The following is an 18587-nucleotide window of genomic DNA, read 5'->3' as shown; positions in this document are numbered from 1 at the left end:
GAAAAAATACCTGGAATCAGAAAGCAAACTCTTAATAAACTATAATCCTTGAAATTGCCTCTCTATATAATATTTTATGCATTTCTAGCTGTCCCCTCGCAAGTAAGTACTGGATCATAAGAAAAATTTTAATGAAAAATTGAATTTATCAAAGAGTTGGAACTTTTTCCTATGAAAAGATTCTGAAAAAGTTAAACATTTTCAGATAGGAAAGGAAGCAGATTTAATCTGGGAGAGATGCAGGAAGATAAAAATTTATAGAAGGTGTGAATGGAGGTATATATGTATTTATTCACTCAAACCTAAAATATTGAGACTAAAAGTATTTGGAAAAAAGTGATTTGAGGGATAAGTAAAAAATTACATATGCATATGAACTCCCTTAAAAGGTGGATGGTTCAGCCTGTAGTGAATAAGGTCCAAGAGGAGTCAACAAAATAAATAAGAAAGCAAACATCATTTTAAGTCAGACTAATGAAATGGTTTATCTTCTATTTTGTCTTTCAGTAGCACCAATTGATGTTTCATGGGAGAGCATGTTATATACTATATGATTGTATCTAGTTGTTTTCATTCATTTTTTCATATATGCTCTACCTTACTTCAGAAAGCATATAAGGGATTGATAGCATTTAATGAATGATCCTCAATAAGAAAAAGGGCAGGTATTTGAGGTGTATCCTTCACATGTTACAGTTTGATTTTACCATCAACTATACAGGTATTACTGCTACAGACTTTTTTAGAATGTGCTACTTTAGTGAATTAAAATTAATGGAAATTGACTGGGCACAGTGTCTCACACCTGTAATCCCAGCCTTTTGGAAGGCCGAGGTGGGAGGATTGCTTGAAGCGAGGAATTCAAGACCAACCTAGGCAATATAACAAGACTTTGTCTCTAAAAATAATTTTTAAATCAGCTGGGTGTGGTAGTGCACGCCTATAGTCCCAGCTACTCAGGAGGCTGAGGCAGGAAGATCATTTGAGCCCAGGAGTTCCAGGCTGCAGTGAGCTATGGTCGTGCCACTGCACTCCGGTCAGGGCAACTGAGTGACCCTGTCTCTGAATTAATGAAAGTAATTGCATTTCATAAAAGTTAATTTTGAAGAGAACTAAAGTTTAAAAACACCAACAATTTTTCACCATTTTTTAGCAAATTTTTATGGAAATCATCGCTAAAATGAGTTTCAGTATTTATGTCAGTGTTTTCCTTTGTAATTTAATAATCCATGCTTATTGTAGAAAATTTAGAAACTAGATAAGCAAAAAAGAAAATTACTCATTATCATCAAGAGATAACCACTATCCATGCTTATTGTAGAAAATTTAGAAACTAGATAAGCAAAAAAGAAAATTACCATTATCATCAAGAGATAACCACTGTTAACATTTTAATGTGTATCCCTTCTAGACTTTAACACACAAATTTATATTTAAAAAATAAAAATACATAGTCTATTTTTGTTTGTCCTTTTAAATAGTGTGTAGAGAAATTAACAGTTATCAGTCTTTTGATAACCTCAGAGTCAGCAAGATAAAAAACAGTTATTATAGTTTTTTGTCATATAGTTATATCTTGGGGACCACAAGACCATGTAAGACTGTGCCAGTTAGCTGTAGATTATTGTATTTCATGAGTTCTTGAGTTTTAAAGGACTTTATCTGCTGACAGAATTCGGCCTCGTTTACTGCTTTCTCTTGTTGTGTCTTACAATTCTTGTTTTTTGACCAAGTGCTGTGGTTCATGCCTGTAATCCTAGCACTCTGGAAGGCCAAGGCAGGAAGATCGCTTGAGCTCAGGAGTTCAAGACCAGCCTGAGCAAGAACAAGACCCTGTCTCTACTAAAAATAGAAAACTTAGCTGGGATCCATGGCACGTGCCTGTACTCCCAGCTACTCAGGAGGCTGAGGCAGAAGGATTGATTGAGCCCAGGAGCTTGAGGTTGTAGTGATCTATGATGACACCACTGCACTTGGGGCAACAAAGTGAGACTCTGTTTCAAAAAAAAATTAAAAACAATTCTTATTTTTCTAATCTGCTATGAACTCACAATGAGATCCTTAGATTTATTTGAATTGTGTTTAAATTAAAAGTAAATAGGAGCCGGGCACGGTGGCTCATGCCTGTAATTCTAGCACTCTGGGAGGCTGAGGCGGATTGCTCGAGGTCAGGAGTTCAAAACCAGCCTGAGCAAGAGCAAGACCCCATCTCTACTATAAAGAGAAAGAAATTAATTGGCCAACTAATATATATATAAAAAAAATTAGTCGGGCATGGTGGCACATGCCTGTAGTCCCAGCTACTCGGGAGGCTGAGGCAGAAGGATTGCTTGAGCCCAGGAGTTTGAGGTTACTGTGAGCTAGGCTGACGCCACGGCACTCACTCTAGCCTAGTCAACAAGCGAGACTCTGTCTCAAAAAAAAAAAAAAAAAAGTAAATAGGGGGCCGGGCGTGGTGGCTCACTCCTGTAATCCTAGCACTCTGGGAGGCCGAGGCAGGAGGATCACTTGAGCCCAGGAGTTTGAGGTTGCTGTGAGCTAGGCTGACACCACCGCACTCTAGCTGGGGCAACAGAGTGAGACTCTGTCTCAAAAAAGAAAAAGTAAATAGGTCTGGGCACAGTGGCTCGTGCCTGTAACCCTAGCACTCTTGAGTTCAGGTGTTTGAGATCAGCCTGAGCAAGAATGAGACCCCATCTCTACTAAAAATAGAAAAAAAATTAGCCAGGTATGCTGGCTCTCATCTGTAGACCCAGAGCAAGACCCTGTCTCTACTAAAAATAGAAAACTTAGCTGGGATCCATGGCAGGTGCCTATACTCCCAGCTACTTAGCAGGCTGAGGTAGGAGGATTACTTGAGTTTGAGGAGTTGAGGTTGCAGTAAGCTAGGCTGCAACCTAGCAAGTGCCGTGGCACTTGCTCTAACCCAGGCAACATAGTGAGACTCTGTCTCAAAAAATAAATAATAATTAATTAAGAGTAAATAGACCCTCAAAGGGGGCTTCAGAGGCTATCAAAGTAAAGTAAATGAATTTTCATGTAACACCTCTAGAATATCTATTGTTTTCCAAAGAGTCCTTTATAGTTGAGATTTATAGTTAAATTAGGTATTACTGTATATATAACTAGAATTGAGTGGTGTCGTCAGGTTTTGGAGAATTGTGACACAGGTATACCCTTGAATTATTATTTTCAGGATGAAAATGTTACTAGGTTTTCAGCTACTTGTATTATTAATGTAATTTGTATAAATCATATGAGTTTAACTGTATACTTTTATTAATATTTCATAGTAATTATTTCCTCTCATGCAGGAAGATGAGAAGTTTTTGTCTGAAGTTTTTGCACAATTAACAGATGAGGCTACAGATGATGATAAACGACGTGAATTGGTAAACTACTTATTCATGAAATTCAAACCCTTAAAGAGCACTTATTCTTTTGGCATGGAGAGCTTTTAATCTTGAATTTGTTAACTTAAGAGCCAATTTTTTATAATTAGTATCAGATGAAAGATATGTATTTACATTGAACCATAAAATGATTATTCAAAGTTTCTAAAATTTTTGTTTTGTATATTTTAGAAAACTCTTAAGATACTCTAATGTACCTTCCCCTCCCCACCATGAGGGAATTTGTATGCCTTACAAATCTCCAAATCAGATAATTGGTTTTTGTTAGGACAGAAATACCAACTCATACATTTTTATGGTTGTAGATGTTAAATCATAGAGATGCTTTTCTTTTTAAACAACAAGTAAGAAGAATGCTTCTTGAGTAAATGAATGATAAATAATTTGGTTCTTCGGAAATGTTTTTTTTTTATCAAATGTGTTTATAAGCACCTTTTTGGGGATAGAAACTATGTTTTGGGGAAGAGAATAATAATTGCTATTTACCAGATGTTTGTCATTTTTTCAAACAGTATAATCAGATATTTGGAATTTTACAAAATAATGAAAAATTGCAGACTTAACCAACCATCTAAGTTATCTTTCATGTATTTATTATTAGCCTATGCAGTTTTCTTACTTGAAAAATTAGTGTTTTCAACTGAGGAATCTCTGATGTCCTTTTTTCTTAAAACTGTTATTATGTTTTTGCACCTCGCAACAAGGAGCCCTCAAAACAATTATAGGATAGTTTCTGCAAAAATATGTGTTCTTAATTCAAAACAAATGCCTTTCAAGATCTTAATTGCTCAGTTTTTGAGAAATAATGCAAGGTTTACTTTTAATGGGTTGCTAGTTTTTAATATGTTTTTTAATGTAGGTTTTGAGGAACCAGTTTACTCTGAAAAGATGAGATCCTTCAAAAGGTTGAATTCCACACTGTGATATATCACATTATAGTGTGCTCCAAGTTTATTTTATTTTTATCAACTTCTAACTGTGATTTCTAATATTACAGGTTAATTTTTTCAAGGAGTTTTGTGCATTTTCTCAGACCTTACAACCTCAGAACAGAGATGCGTTTTTCAAAACTTTGGCAAAATTGGGAATTCTTCCTGCTCTTGAAATTGTAATGGTAATTATATGTTTTCGAAATTATGAATTTGTAATATATTATGCATGGGAAAGTATTTATTATAGTAATGCATATTGAATTCTGTAACATAGTTTATTATTTACTGTTACTGAGTTATTACAAGAATATCTTCAGTTTTCACATTTTTATTAATTTAATTCGGGTAATACTAATATGTAATCACTTGCATATAATACAACTTCAAGTGAATAAAAATTCCACATGATTTTGCAAGATTATTATCTTTTCTGTAAGAATATTAAGTGTATTTCTTAGAAACTAGTAAAATATCTTTCCTTTTTAGATCAGTGAGTGGACTCAGGACAGACTAAAACAAGGGAGCTTGTGCTGCAAGTTAGGGTTGGGGCATATTTCTTTGACTTTTGTTTATGTGAGTTTTATCCATTGATATTTGTTATATGAAAAATTAAAACAAAAATTTTAGGTATTCATTTTAAAGTGATAATCCATAACAAAGGAGAGATTTTGAAAGACTGAGGCCTTAGCTAGCAGACATTATTCATATTTTTGCACATGTTTAAATAAATCTCTTCCTCAGATTTTTTTACAGCATTTTTGAAGCATTGCTGTGTTGATCCTTATATTTAAATTCTCCAGATAGTTCTTTGTGGTGCTAAAAACCAGTAGAAACTAATTATTGAGCTGCCTAAAAGTTTTAATATTTGTGAAATGAAAGAAAGAAAACATTGGAAAGGTTTTATGTGTGTGTGTATATATACATATATATGTATATGTATATACACACACAAAGTTTTAGTATTATTAATTATGAAAATAGTTTTAATCTTGTGCACTTCCTGAAAAGGAAATCTGTATATTGATTGCAATGTAACATCTTAATCCAAAAATTGAGAGGTAGTGCATGTGTTTGGAAAAGAAAAAGGAAATGCAAGAATAACTTGTTAATAATTTCTAAGTAACATAGTTTTCCTTTTATCAGGGCATGGATGATTTGCAAGTCAGATCAGCTGCTACAGATATATTTTCTTATCTAGTAGAGTTTAGTCCATCTATGGTCCGAGAATTTGTAATGCAAGAAGCTCAACAGAGTGATGACGTAAGTAATTATGTATGATTCTGTATGAATTACCTGTAGAGTAGTGTTTACAGACTATTGTGAGAAAAGACATAATCATAATCTTAATCTTTTTTTGTAATAAAGTAATAGATTTCTGATCACTATTGACTTAAGCAAACTTAGAATGTGGCAATTAACTTTGCTTATTGTAAAGAAAAAACAGATATTCAAACCAGTATTGAGATTATAATTGAATCAGATTCTTAAGTATTGTTCTAAAAAAAAGTTTCAAGTGTTAATGAAATGTAATTTAAAGCCCTTGGGAGATTTGCAGGTCAGGTACTTACCTAGTATAACTAAAAAGTTGCCTTCACTTGTTTAACTTATTTTTTTAAGTAGGAAAAAAAATTTAATGATGAGACCAACGTTGTGTTTTCCCACTACAAAAATATTTAAACTTTCCCTTAAACTATTTTAAGGACAAAATGAACATACAGTGATAATTTAAAGTACACTTTTTTTTATATTAAAAGTAATTTTAGTGTTAAGTAGAAGGTAATTAAAATCTAATTATATCCCTTTTTAAGGAAGGTTTTTTATTCCCAATTTTTATTTGATACTTACATGAATTACTATGAAATTAAATTACAGTTGTTTTATGTGTTTTGTGTTTAATATCATAATATCTACTTAGATTTGTACTTTCTATCTTTATTAGTTATTTCCAGTGTTTATTTAAAGCAATTTTATTTTAGAATCAATTTGGGCTAATGCTATAGTTGAGGTAGTAGAAAAGTAATATTTTGTATTAAGTATACTTTAACTTTTTTCAAATATCAAATAATATTAAATCTAACTTTAAAGAAATAAATACCTGGTTTGTTTAATTAGTTTATAATTTCACTGTTAATATTTTTATCTTAATGCCACCTACCCTTTACAACAGGTAACTTTGAAGTTAACATTCCCGTTGCTCCATGCTCAAGTGATGTATGTGGTTAAAGGCATTCATCATAAAATGACCATGAATCTCTCTAAGACCATACTAATAATAAATGATTAACTTCTAGAATTCTTAAAGCTTTTATTTTTATTTTCATTAGAAATATGTCCTCCTAGCACTCTTAGAGGCTGAGGCAGGCAGATTGTTCAAGGTGAGGAGTTCGAAACCAGCCTGAGCAAGAGCGAGACCCCATCTCTACTATAAATAGAAACAAATTAATTAGCCAACTAACATATATATAGAAAAAATTAGCTGGGCATGGTGGCGCATGCCTGTAGTCCCAGCTACTCGGGAGGCTGAGGCAGGAGGATCGCTTGAGCCCAGGAGTTTGAGGTTGCTATGAGCTAGACTGATGCACTCACTCTGGGCAAGAAAGCGAGACTCTGTCTCAAAAAAAAAAAAAGAAATATGTCCTTGTTTAAGTGATACATAAGATTTAGAGAAGCAGTTATTGATTTTTCACTATAAAAAGTCCCTTTCTGAATTTTTATTTTTTTTATAACCACAGTCTTTAAGGTCTTTCATTTTCCTGAAGTTTCTGAGCTCTGAGAACATTTTCTTTTTTTCTTTTTTCTTTTTTTTTTTTTTTTGAGACAGAGTCTTACTCTGTTCCCCGGGCTAGAGTGTTGTGGTGTTTTTGTAGCTCACAGCAACCTCAAACTCCTGAGCTAAATTGATCCTCCTGCCTCAGCCAATGGAGTAGTTGGGACTGTAGGCACGTACAATGACACCTGGCTGATTTTTCTATTTTTAGTAGAGACAGGGTCTCGCTCTTGCTCAGGTTGGTCTCAAACTCCTGAGCTCAAGCAATTCTCCTGCCTTGGCCTTCGAGAGTGCTAGAATTACAGGCAAGAGCCACCAGGCCAGGCCTAACTCAGAATTTTCGTTTAAATTTTTACAGTTTAAAACTTTTGTTGCCTCAGAATAATTGAGCTAGTCTGCAAGAGAAGATAAATTTTTAAAAATTATTTTCAAAATTAAGGATGCTGAATTCTATATTGGGCTAATGATGAGTTAGGTCAAAATAATAATACATATTCAGTGGGCAGCTGATATTTTAATGCCTATTTAAGTAAAATGCTCAGCATTCACATTTTTCCTTCTAGTACAGTATTATGGAGCAGATTTGGTTTTAGCAACATGGATCACAATATCCAAATATGGATTAAGATAAAAGGAAATATTAACATTTTTTACTATAGTCAATTCAAGCTGGAAGAGCCAATGTAGGAATAATTGCTATCTTTTTGTTATGTCACAGATTGCATATTTTTCTGTTAATGGCCTTTGAAACAAACCTTCAGTAAAACTTACAGAATCTGGATAAGTAATGCAGTTATTACTGAGCTACTTATTTTGGCAGGTATTTTCTCATTTAAGGGTAAATTCATATGTTAATTTCATAGATATAGTAGCATTAGGGTTATTATTTTAAAAGAGTCCTTATTTTTAAAAAATTTCTATTGAAATCTTTCTATTATTATTTATATGGAGTTTGTTCCAAAAAATTCTGGAGGGTGGGATAGGTAAATTAAACAAGATTGGCCGTGAGCTAATAATTGTCAAAGCTAGATGATGGGTATATGGGATTTATTATTTTCTCTAGTTTTGTATATATTCAAAATTTGGCATAAAAAGAAGTTACAAAAATATGTAAGCTAATCTCTATGGGTTGACTGTTCAGTATTTTGTATTAAATCACATTTCTTAAAATTTTCCCAAATTTTTAAATTTTTTATTTTGAAATAATTTAAAGCTTACAGAAAAGTTGGAATAATAGGCTGGGTACAGTGGCTCACACCTGTAATCCTGGCACTTTGGGAGGCCAAGGCAGGAGAATCTGTTGAGATCAGAACTTCAAGACCAGCCTGAGCAAGAGGAAGAGCAAGATGCCAAAAAATACAAAAATAAGCTGGGTGTGGTAACATGCACCTGTAGTCTCAGCTACTCAGGAGGCTGAGGCAAGAGAGTCGCTTAAGCCTAGGAGTTTGTGGTTGCAGTGAATTATGATGATGCCACTGCACTCTAGCCAGGGCAACAGAGCAAGACCGTGTTACTCCCAGATACCCTTTACATAGATTCCCCAACTGTTAACATTTTATCTGTCATTTGCTTTCTTATTTTTCCTATGCTTGTATTTGTATATATATACTCACCCACACACCTACCTATGTATTATTTTATTTCTGAACCATTGAAGAATAAGGTGCAGAAATGATGACATGATGTCCCTTTATTCTTAGTTACTTCAGTATCTACAAACTAAAAACACTATGTACATAACCACAATATAATTATCAAAACCAGAATGTTAACATTTTACTATACTACAGGGTGTCCCAAAAGTTGTCATACATAGGGAAAATGTGGAATTGTTGCTAAATGTACCTTTATTTATAAATTATTCATTACAAAATGTTTCCTTTGTATGGAGGCTTTGGGGGCACCCTATGTAACCTAATGACAGTCCTAAACCAGATTTTGTTCGTTGTCCCAGTATTGTCCATTTTAAGCAAGACAAAAACAGTTTCTGATCTAGTTTGGGTTTCTTTGATGTTTCCTCACATTTAGATTCAACTTCTTTGTAGCAGGAATGGTACGGAAGTAATGTTTTCTTCAGTGTATCCTATCAGGAAATACCCCCAACTTTTAAACATGAACTTAAGTTTTCTTTCTTCAGGCTGTTTTGCCATTTCACAGATTTAAGGAGTTAGAACATTAACAACTTTTGTAGAATTTATATACATATATATATATATAGAGAGAGAGAGAGAGTGTATTTGGGGTTTTTTAAATATATATATTTGTGTGTGCATATATGTATAAATAAAGTCAGTCATACCTTGATATCTGTGGGGAATTGGTTCTAGCTTCAACTCCCTACACTCCCCCCACCCCAGATTACCAAATTCCACTTTTGTTCAAGTTTCTTATATAAAATGGTATATAATTTGCATATAACCTATGTATATCTTCCTATTCTCTAGGTTATTTATAATACCTAATACAATGTAAATACTGTAGAAATAGTTGTTATACTGTATTAGGGAATAATGACAAGAAAAATATCTGCGTGTTCAGTCTGTATACAACCATTTTCTCCCCACCGCTGAGTATTTATTTTCAGTCCATGGTTGGTTGAATCCATAGGTACGGAATCTGTGAATATGGAAGGCTGACTGTATTACACACACACACACTCACACACACACACACACTCTCTCTGTCTCTCTCTGTCTCTCTCTCTCTTTCTACCAGTAGCATTCATTTAGGTTGTTGCAAAGCAAATTTTTATTAAATTCTTGTGTTTACATTAAAAAAACAAACTGGAAATGTTTTCACAACATCCATCAGTTATTTTTACTCTACTGATTCAGAATATTCTTTCTTTGCATTTTTTTCTCTCTCCTCTTATTTAGTGTATTCATCAAAGCTAAGATCCACAGATGCTAATGTTTTCTTGATTTTACCAGAAAATGTCAGTAGAAGATTTTCATCTAATTTTGTCATAATTACCACTTAGCTGATATTGACAATAGAATGACATTAATTACAAAATTAATCTCAATTTTTTAAGAGGTTAAAATTTTTAAGAAATCTGTCTTAGAATCAATTAAATAAGATATGTTCTTTCTTTTTCCCCAATCAGAAAATAGAGATGCCAGTGTAGAATCTGAATAAATTCTGAATTCCGTACATAGGTACCCCAGACTTCCCCTGTGTTGGTAATCATTTTAATGAATATTGCAAAATTCCTAAACCCACTTAAATGTACTTTAAAAACAAAGTATGTGCTTCTAAGAATGATTTGAGGTTGGAGTGAATGAAACCAAAAGGCGCATCATTTTTCTAAAACTTTGATTTAGAAAAAACTAACACTGAAATATCTCCCAGAAACTGTGGTTAAACTCACTTAAATGTTGCTATTCTCCGAGGGCCAGATAATAAATATGACTTTGTGAGCCCTATAGTCTCTGTCACTACTGCTCATTCTCTACTGTAGCACAAACTGGCTGTTGACAGTTTGAAAATGAATAGGCATGGCTGTGTTCTAATAAACATTTATTTATAAATGCTTATTTACAGTAAATAAAACTTCATTTACAAAGCAGGCAACCAGCTGGTTAGTTTTGTAGTTTGCCAACTCCTGATTTAAAACTCCTTTCTCAGAATACTGTAGGTAAATGATAGTAGCATTTAAAGGCTGATTTTGAATGGAAAGTTATACTTGCAGAAGCTACAGTAGCAGTTTGAGAGAAGCAAATCAAAGAAACCATAAGAATAAGCAAGCATTACTAGGAAGTTAAGAGGGTGTTCTCTAGAATAGATTTTGGTGCCTCAGTATTGGAATTAATTCACCGAGGTTACTCTATAATGGTTTGTTTTAAGGTCACCACTTGAGACCAGGAATTTGAGACCAGCCTGAGCTATAAAAAATACAAAACAGCCACCATGCCCAGCTGATTTTTCTGTTTTTTGTAGAGATAGGATATTGTTCTTGCTCAGGCTGGTCTCCAACTCCTGGCCTCTAGGAGTACAGGCATGAGCCAGTTCGCCTGGCCTGGCTGCAAATTTTTGAAAAGCAAATTATAATAGTTTTACCTAATAAAGATTTTATTTTATTCATGTCACTGATCAGCTCCATGATGCCAAATGCTCCATGATGTGTCATTCCTGTCTCAAATTTGAGTACCTTGGAAAAGTTATAAAGAATAATATCCGGTAGTGTTTGTATCTTTGTCTGGCAGAGAGTTCTTATAAAAAGTCTTTGAGAAAGGCAATTTTTTTCTTATCTCTTGAAAAGTATGTAGCTCTCTCTAGGTGTGTTTCACTACATTGTCTTTTTTCACTGCCACAAGTCACCAAATTATGGGACTTTCAGTCATTACTCATCTCAGTCATCTCAGTCTTTCCCCTTTTATCTTTGCTTGTACACCCGCAGAGTTTTGCCATTGATACTTACGGAAAGCAGGATTTGTGAGAAACTATATTTGAGAAAGAAGACACTAGTCAAAAAGTTGAAGAGTGTATGTTGAAATAACATTTCAGTGTGTAAGCTATACCATAAGAAGTCATCTTGACACTGTTTCTATTTAGATGTAACTTAAATCTGTCATTTGCGATTGTTTTTGCCTAGTTTTAAATGAATGAATTTATATAAGAGGATTATTATTATATATAGTTGAGCAAATTATTCGAAGTGCTAATTAATTGGTAGAGTCCAAGTTGTACTCTGATGTAAACTTAAAGTAGGAAAATGTCATAGTACTGGTCTGAAGAAACCTCATTGACTTTTTTCACCTTTTGTAATATCTTAATATTTGATGTGAGGTATGCTTTGCTAAACATGCCAGAATAAGAAGCTGAAGCTGATTAATATGGAATCTACTTTTCTCCCTCTAATTGAAATAGGCTTGTGTCTAGATTTAATTATGTAGTTCTGTGAATTTTATTTCATAATTCCTCTTTGAAGAAATTTGTTCTCTTTCTAATGCCATGATAGAATTGATTCGTTGGCATTCAAACCTTGAAGTAGAAGGTAAAGTTCCAATTTTAAGTAGTGAAGATGCTGTGGTTTCATTGATTCTTTGCCTTTGAGGTCACATACAACTTCACAAGGGAATATTATTTTTGGATACATAGTGTGCAAAATTTTCTTTTTGCTAGCAAAACAAAATTAGCAGTAACAAAAAGTATGTTATGCCAAGACTTTGTTTTTATGACTTTACAGAATTCTCCCGATTTAAGACACTTATCTTGATGTCATGCAGTTCCCTTATTTCATTTTCCTTCACTTACCACCTTTCTTCCTCTAGTAATAAACATATTCTCAAATTTGCCAAGTTAATGTCAAAACTTTTCCTTTGCCATGTACAATAACTTTTTGTCTTAGGATTCCTACTTAAAAATATATATAGGCAGAATACAAATACATTCTGTATCTGCAAGCTGCTTTGTTAGCCCTTTATTCCTTAATTAATTAATTAATTTTTTTGAGATAGGATCTCATTGTCAGCCTGGCTGGAGTGCATTGGCATGATCATAGCTCACTGCAGCCTTGATCTCCTAGATTCAAGTGATCCTCCTGCCTCAGCCTCCTGAGTAGCTGGGACTGCAGGCTCGAACCACCATGCCTGGCTAATTGTTTTTGTTTGTTTGTTTTTTAATGCTTTGTGGAAATGTACTCTTGCTATATTGCTCAGGCTAGTCTCAAACTCCTGGTCTCAGGCAAAACTCCCACTCCCACTCTGGCTTCCCAGAGTGTTGGGTCTACAGGCGTGAGCCACCACACCCTGCCTTTGTAGCCCTTTATTTTTTTGTTTGTTTGTTTATTTATTTATTTTTGAGACGGGGTTTTGCTCTGTCACCTCGCTAGAGTGCAGTGGCATCATCATAGCTCACTGCAACCTCAAACTCCTGGGCTCAAGTGATTCTCCCACCTCAGCCTCCCAAGCGCCTGGGACTATAGATGTGAGCCACGTCATCTGGCTCTAGCCCTTTATATTAAGACCCAAGAGCATGTTACTAATGTAACAACAAATCTGTTTGACATTAGATCATTGTGTAACATAATGTTCACTGACCTCCTTTGGAGAGTTTTGTACTGGATTATGTTTTGCTATTTTTTTTTTTTGTTAGGAAGGATTTTCTTGTTAGAGGCTGACACAATCTATGTTTTAGGGTCACATGGTATATGATCTTGCTTGTTTAGTCAACCTCTAAATTCATGCCTAAGGCTAAAACCTTGAACAAGAATCTCTTAGACCCTCCAGTGAACAAGAATCACTGGTAAGTGATTTTGTTTTCTGCCTCCCTATAACCTGGGACATGCTATGCCTTTTTTTTTTTTTTTTTTTTTTGAGTGGGATTTTTCACTCTACTATGTTTACAGAACTTTGAAAGCATTAGGAAAAAAAAATTAAGCTCTTCCATTCTTGGGTTTTTTTTCTATGTGATTCTGATTTTGTTCTTTCAAATGATGTATTTGTCTTATATCCAAACCAGGTCTAAAGGAAACTTTTTTCTTTCAGGATATCCTTCTTATTAATGTAGTAATTGAACAAATGATATGTGATACTGATCCTGAGCTAGGAGGTGCTGTTCAGTTAATGGGACTTCTTCGTACTCTAATTGATCCAGAGAACATGCTGGCCACAACTAATGTAAGAAACCCTGAGATAAAAATGTTTTGGCCTAGTCAGTTTTAGATGGTTTTATAATAAAATTTTGAGAAATAGCAAATACTTAAGTTATTTGTACACTTGGTATTCAAGTAGCAGTGGTATTCTTTTAGCAATTCATTTGCAGCAAAGCACAAGATTGTAATCTATTAAAATCTTAGTAAATTGTTAGGTATTCTATTTATGGCCCTTGGCTTCTGTGTGTTAATTTCTTAAAAATTAGTACACAATGTTGTGAATATACTTAACACTATTGAACCGAACACTTAAAAATGGTAACTTTTCAAATGGTAAATTTTATGTTGTCTGATTTTATCAAAATTTTGCAAGGGGAAAAATTAGTGTATACTGAGTGAGCTCAGCTGCATATTGTCATAAAAAATATGTAAGGATTAAGTCCTTAAATCCTTAATGCTTAAAGATTAAGTACTCCAAAATATTAATAGTGGATAGCTCAATGTAGAGGAATCTTTTTCCTTTATATAATACTTCCTCTCAACACAAAATATGTACATTGTTTTTAAATCATTACAAATTTATGGCCTCAGTTATGTAAAAAGCAAAATAATCAAAAGGCATTATTTTCCAATTACACACTTTTTAAATTTAAAAAAATAGATCTAAATTTCATCTATTCATCTAGTGGCTTGATAAATTGATTCAGTGGTTTTTAAAATTCAGAAAAGCAGTAAAATCTGGGGTTCTGATTTTTAAGCAGTCAAGTTGCTGTCAAATGGTTTGATTGGTCCTTTTTTTTTTTTGAAAATGTGTATTCTTCAAAAACAGATTCAAATGTTCTTTTCTTTCATTTGAATGTTGTTATTTTTAAACATGAGAGAATTTTATAAAGTCCTTTTTTTGGTTACATTCTTGGAGAAAAGTCAATACACTGTGCAAAGAAAGGAATTGATCAGTAGTGGTGATTATGGTGCATGTTGTTCTGACTTGCGTATTATTTGGGTTTTTTGTAGGTGTTTTTTATTTATTTGTGGTGAGAACACTTAAAATCTACTCTATTAACAATTTCCAAGTATATGATACATTGTTATTAACCATAGTCACCATATTGTACAAGATTGATTGGTTCTTCATTGCATTTCAGATCATACTTTTCTTTTTTTATGGAGACACAGTCTTGCTCTGTCACGCTGGCTAGAGTGCAGTGGCATCATCATAGCTTAACTGCAGTCTCCATTTCCTGGCCTCAAGGGATCCTTCTTCCTCAGCCTCCCCAGTAGCTGGGACTACACGGCATATCACCACACCTAGCTAATTTTTCAATTTTTTGTAGAGACAGGGATCTCAGACTCCTTACCTCAAACAATCTCCCACATCAACCTCCCAAAGTGCTAGGATTACAGATGTAAGCTACCATGCCTGGCCACAAACACCTTTTGAAAAGAAAATTGATTTGAATAATTTTCCTTGGAAAAACATTTTTTATGCTATCTGATACTTATCTTGCTTTCCTTTTTATTTAATATGTAATGTGAAGTAGACTTGATTTTCAGTTATGTAGAAATAAGATTAAAGTGAATATAACTTATTTTTTTGGTTCTTTCACAGTATATAACTACTTTTTGGTTTTTTTCACAGTATCTTAAAAGTATCTGTTTGTAAATGATCTGCACTGCTAATTAAAGTATTCTTTTTTAAATTCTGTATGTTTCAGAAAACTGAAAAAAGTGAATTTCTAAATTTCTTCTACGACCATTGTATGCACGTTCTCACAGCACCACTTTTGACTAATACTTCAGAAGACAAGTGTGAAAAAGGTAGGGTCTCTTACTTATCTGCCTATGATTTCTGTTTTTAAAGCAGGATAAAATAAATATTAAAACTAATAGGTTGTTTACTTGGTGCTTTATATGACAGGGAAATTACTACTGAAAAATTTAAGCTGCAGCATAAAATCATGATTTCCCTTGTTTCTTAGTGGTTATGGAAGAGAATGATAAAGAAAAGGTGGTAAGGCTATACTTTCAGGGGTCATTTCTAATTCATTACTAGAAAAGTTTTTCTGAACACATAGAGCCCTGAAAAAAAAAAAAAGAAAGAAAATGGGGCAAAATGTTATCTCAGCGTAGGAGAGATATAGACACATAACAAAAGGAGATTGTTCCAAGTTGTTAGAGTTGATAGCTAGAGTGAGTAGGAATAGACAGTATAAACATTTTAACTTAACCTCTAAATAAATGCACAATCATGTGCCTAGATGTATATATAAGGGGCAAGGCTTTTTAGTATATATTTTTAATTGCATTTCCATATTATCTTTCTTATATAAACTACACATCACCAGCTGCAATTTCAGATTTCAGGTTCCAGTTTACTAAAACCTAAAGATATTTCTAAAGCATTGTGAGTGCAAAATCCTACTATGGTTTTAAATGTATCCATCCAGTATTCATAGTTGTGTATCTCTAATTTGGAGACAGTTTTTTGAGTTCTACTGTATTCATCTTCGCCATAGATATTACAGTTCTCTTAGATTTCATCAGTCTGCAATATTTAAATTATCATACTACCATAATACATACTAACATAAAATATTTTTATAAGCATAAAACTCAGTTGGTGAAATCAGAAATATGTGGGGGCATAATAGAACATTAGCCACTATCTGAGAATGTTAATTAACCTGATGAATCAGATGAGAGAAGGTCAGTTAAGAGAATCTTTACAAAACTAATAAAGTTGTAACATGAGCACACTCTATATAATATCAATATCATTTCTGAGTATATGGGGACTTCAGGAATGTGCATATCTATGACAGATATAAGAAAGTTGCTTGGCCGGGCGCGGTGGCTCACGCCTGTAATCCTAGCACTCTGGGAGGCCGAGGCGGGCGGATTGCTCAAGGTCAGGAGTTCAAAACCAGCCTGAGCGAGACCCCGTCTCTACTATAAAAATAGAAAGAAATTAATTGGCCAACTAATATATATAATATAAAAATCAGCCGGGCATGGTGGCTCGTGCCTGTAGTCCCAGCTACTCGGGAGGCTAAGGCAGGAGGATCGCTTGAGCCCAGGAGTTTGAGGTTGCTGTGAGCTAGGCTGACACCACGGCACTCACTCTAGCCTGGGCAAGAAAGCGAGACTCTGTCTCAAAAAAAAAAAAAAAAAAAAAAAGAAAGTTGCTGCATTGTTTGTGGTAGGAAAATGAATAAAGTGTGGTATAGTTGGTATAGTCATATAATGCAATAATATGCAGTAGTTAAAATAATTGGATTGAATTTGGGCATATCAACTGAATGATTCTCAGAAATATAAAGGTGAATGGGTAAAAAGCACATCACATAAGGTTTTATTGCAGAATGGTTCCATTAATGTAAATGAAATGCATTTCTAATGCTCATTTTAAAAATACTTCCAGGATACAGGAATACAGTGATGATAATGTAACAGACACCCATATACTCCCTGTTGGCTTTATCAAAACTAACTTGCCATATTTTTATTCAGATTTTTTAAAAAGTAAAAAATAATACAGATATAATTGAAGTTTCCTTTGTGCCCCTTCACATTCTTATTTCCACTCCCACTCCCCCATCTCTCAGGGTGTCCTGAATTTGGAGTTTATCCTTCCTATATTCGCTTATGTTGTTATGATATGTATAATATGGTATTATTTTCCAAATTTTCAATGTTGATATAAATTTACTATTATACATATTCTGCATTTTTTCTTTTTAACTGCTATTTTTGAGATCTATTCATATTGATACCTAGAATTCTTACCTTTTTTTTTAACTCATATATAGTAGTCTTACATGAGTATGCTGTAATTGCGACATTCTGCTTCTAATGTCCATTTGTTTCTAGCTTTTTGCTATTACAAATAGTGCTCCAGGATACATTTTTGTGTTTCTCTCTGGGCATGTGCCTAGATGTGCTGTAGGGTGTGATTTCTCTGCCTAGAAATCAGAACTTATTTATAATGACATACTTAATTTAGTTTTTTAAAAAATTCAAAGCATAAATACATGGTTAACTTATGTCTTATTGTGATGGTTTAAAAATTCCCGTATTTTCTGTTTTTAAAAATGAAATGCAAAAAAATGAGATGCAGAGACATATCCTAATTGTTGGATGGTGAATAGGAGAAGGTGTAAAACAAGATATATCAGTTTTATCTCTGGTTGTAATCTTATTTTTTTATTAGAACATTTTTGCTATGTTGTCTTTAAAATTTCACATCTGTACCCATTTCTGTAAAAGATTGCAGATATAGGTATAGTATTCAACCAAAGCAACCAACTCTTAATGGTTATTTTGGGGGTAAAAGGAGATTATGAATGAAGACATGCATTGTATATTATAAAGTACTAGGGAAATGTAAGATGATATTACTAAAGTAGCTAATTTTAATTTTTTTTATTAGATAATATAGTTGGATCTAACAAAAACAACACAATTTGTCCCGGTAAGTATAAATTCATATTTTATGAACTCATGCAAATTATAAGCTTTTTCTACTCAGATTATAAGGCATTTATATGAGGCTAAGAAAAGCACACTTCAGCATAAAAACAAAATCCAAGCATAGATTTTTTTTCTTTATTGTAAAGAAAAAATTGCACTTTGTCCAATATAAAAGATGGAAACCTAGTTGGAATTTTTTTGGGTTTTTTCCGTAAATTTATAGCTTGCTTTCTGACATTGTTTTGAGAGACATTTTCTGAAAGGTGAGGATTTAGTAACTATTTTTGAAATCTAGTAAACAAAGACTAGTTTGGAACTAGTCTTTATGACCTCCTTACACTTACTGTTCATGAATCTGGATCTAAACTCAGTTGCTTCTACTTAGAACATACAAAGCAAGTGTGGGCATG

General features: G+C 33.5%; 1 protein-coding gene across 4 annotated transcripts in view; it reads left to right on the top strand.

Moving 5' to 3' along the window:
* Positions 1–18587, top strand: part of PPP4R3B (protein phosphatase 4 regulatory subunit 3B) — a 66221-nt gene that overhangs the window by 26495 nt on the left and 21139 nt on the right. For 3 of the 4 annotated variants that reach the window (XM_076000790.1, XM_076000788.1, XM_076000787.1), the window contains 6 exons: positions 3315–3392; positions 4411–4527; positions 5489–5605; positions 13601–13732; positions 15423–15525; positions 18137–18178. In XM_076000790.1, the coding sequence (XP_075856905.1) occupies positions 3315–3392; positions 4411–4527; positions 5489–5605; positions 13601–13732; positions 15423–15525; positions 18137–18178 (589 nt within the window). The remainder of the gene's footprint in view (positions 1–3314; positions 3393–4410; positions 4528–5488; positions 5606–13600; positions 13733–15422; positions 15526–18136; positions 18179–18587) is intronic. The other variant, XM_076000789.1, reaches the window with a different exon arrangement.

The sequence above is a fragment of the Microcebus murinus genome, chromosome 3 (assembly GCF_040939455.1).
Source record: "Microcebus murinus isolate Inina chromosome 3, M.murinus_Inina_mat1.0, whole genome shotgun sequence".
In the NCBI taxonomy this organism is placed as follows: Eukaryota; Metazoa; Chordata; class Mammalia; order Primates; family Cheirogaleidae; genus Microcebus; species Microcebus murinus.
This window is presented reverse-complemented; position numbering and strand designations above follow the sequence as displayed.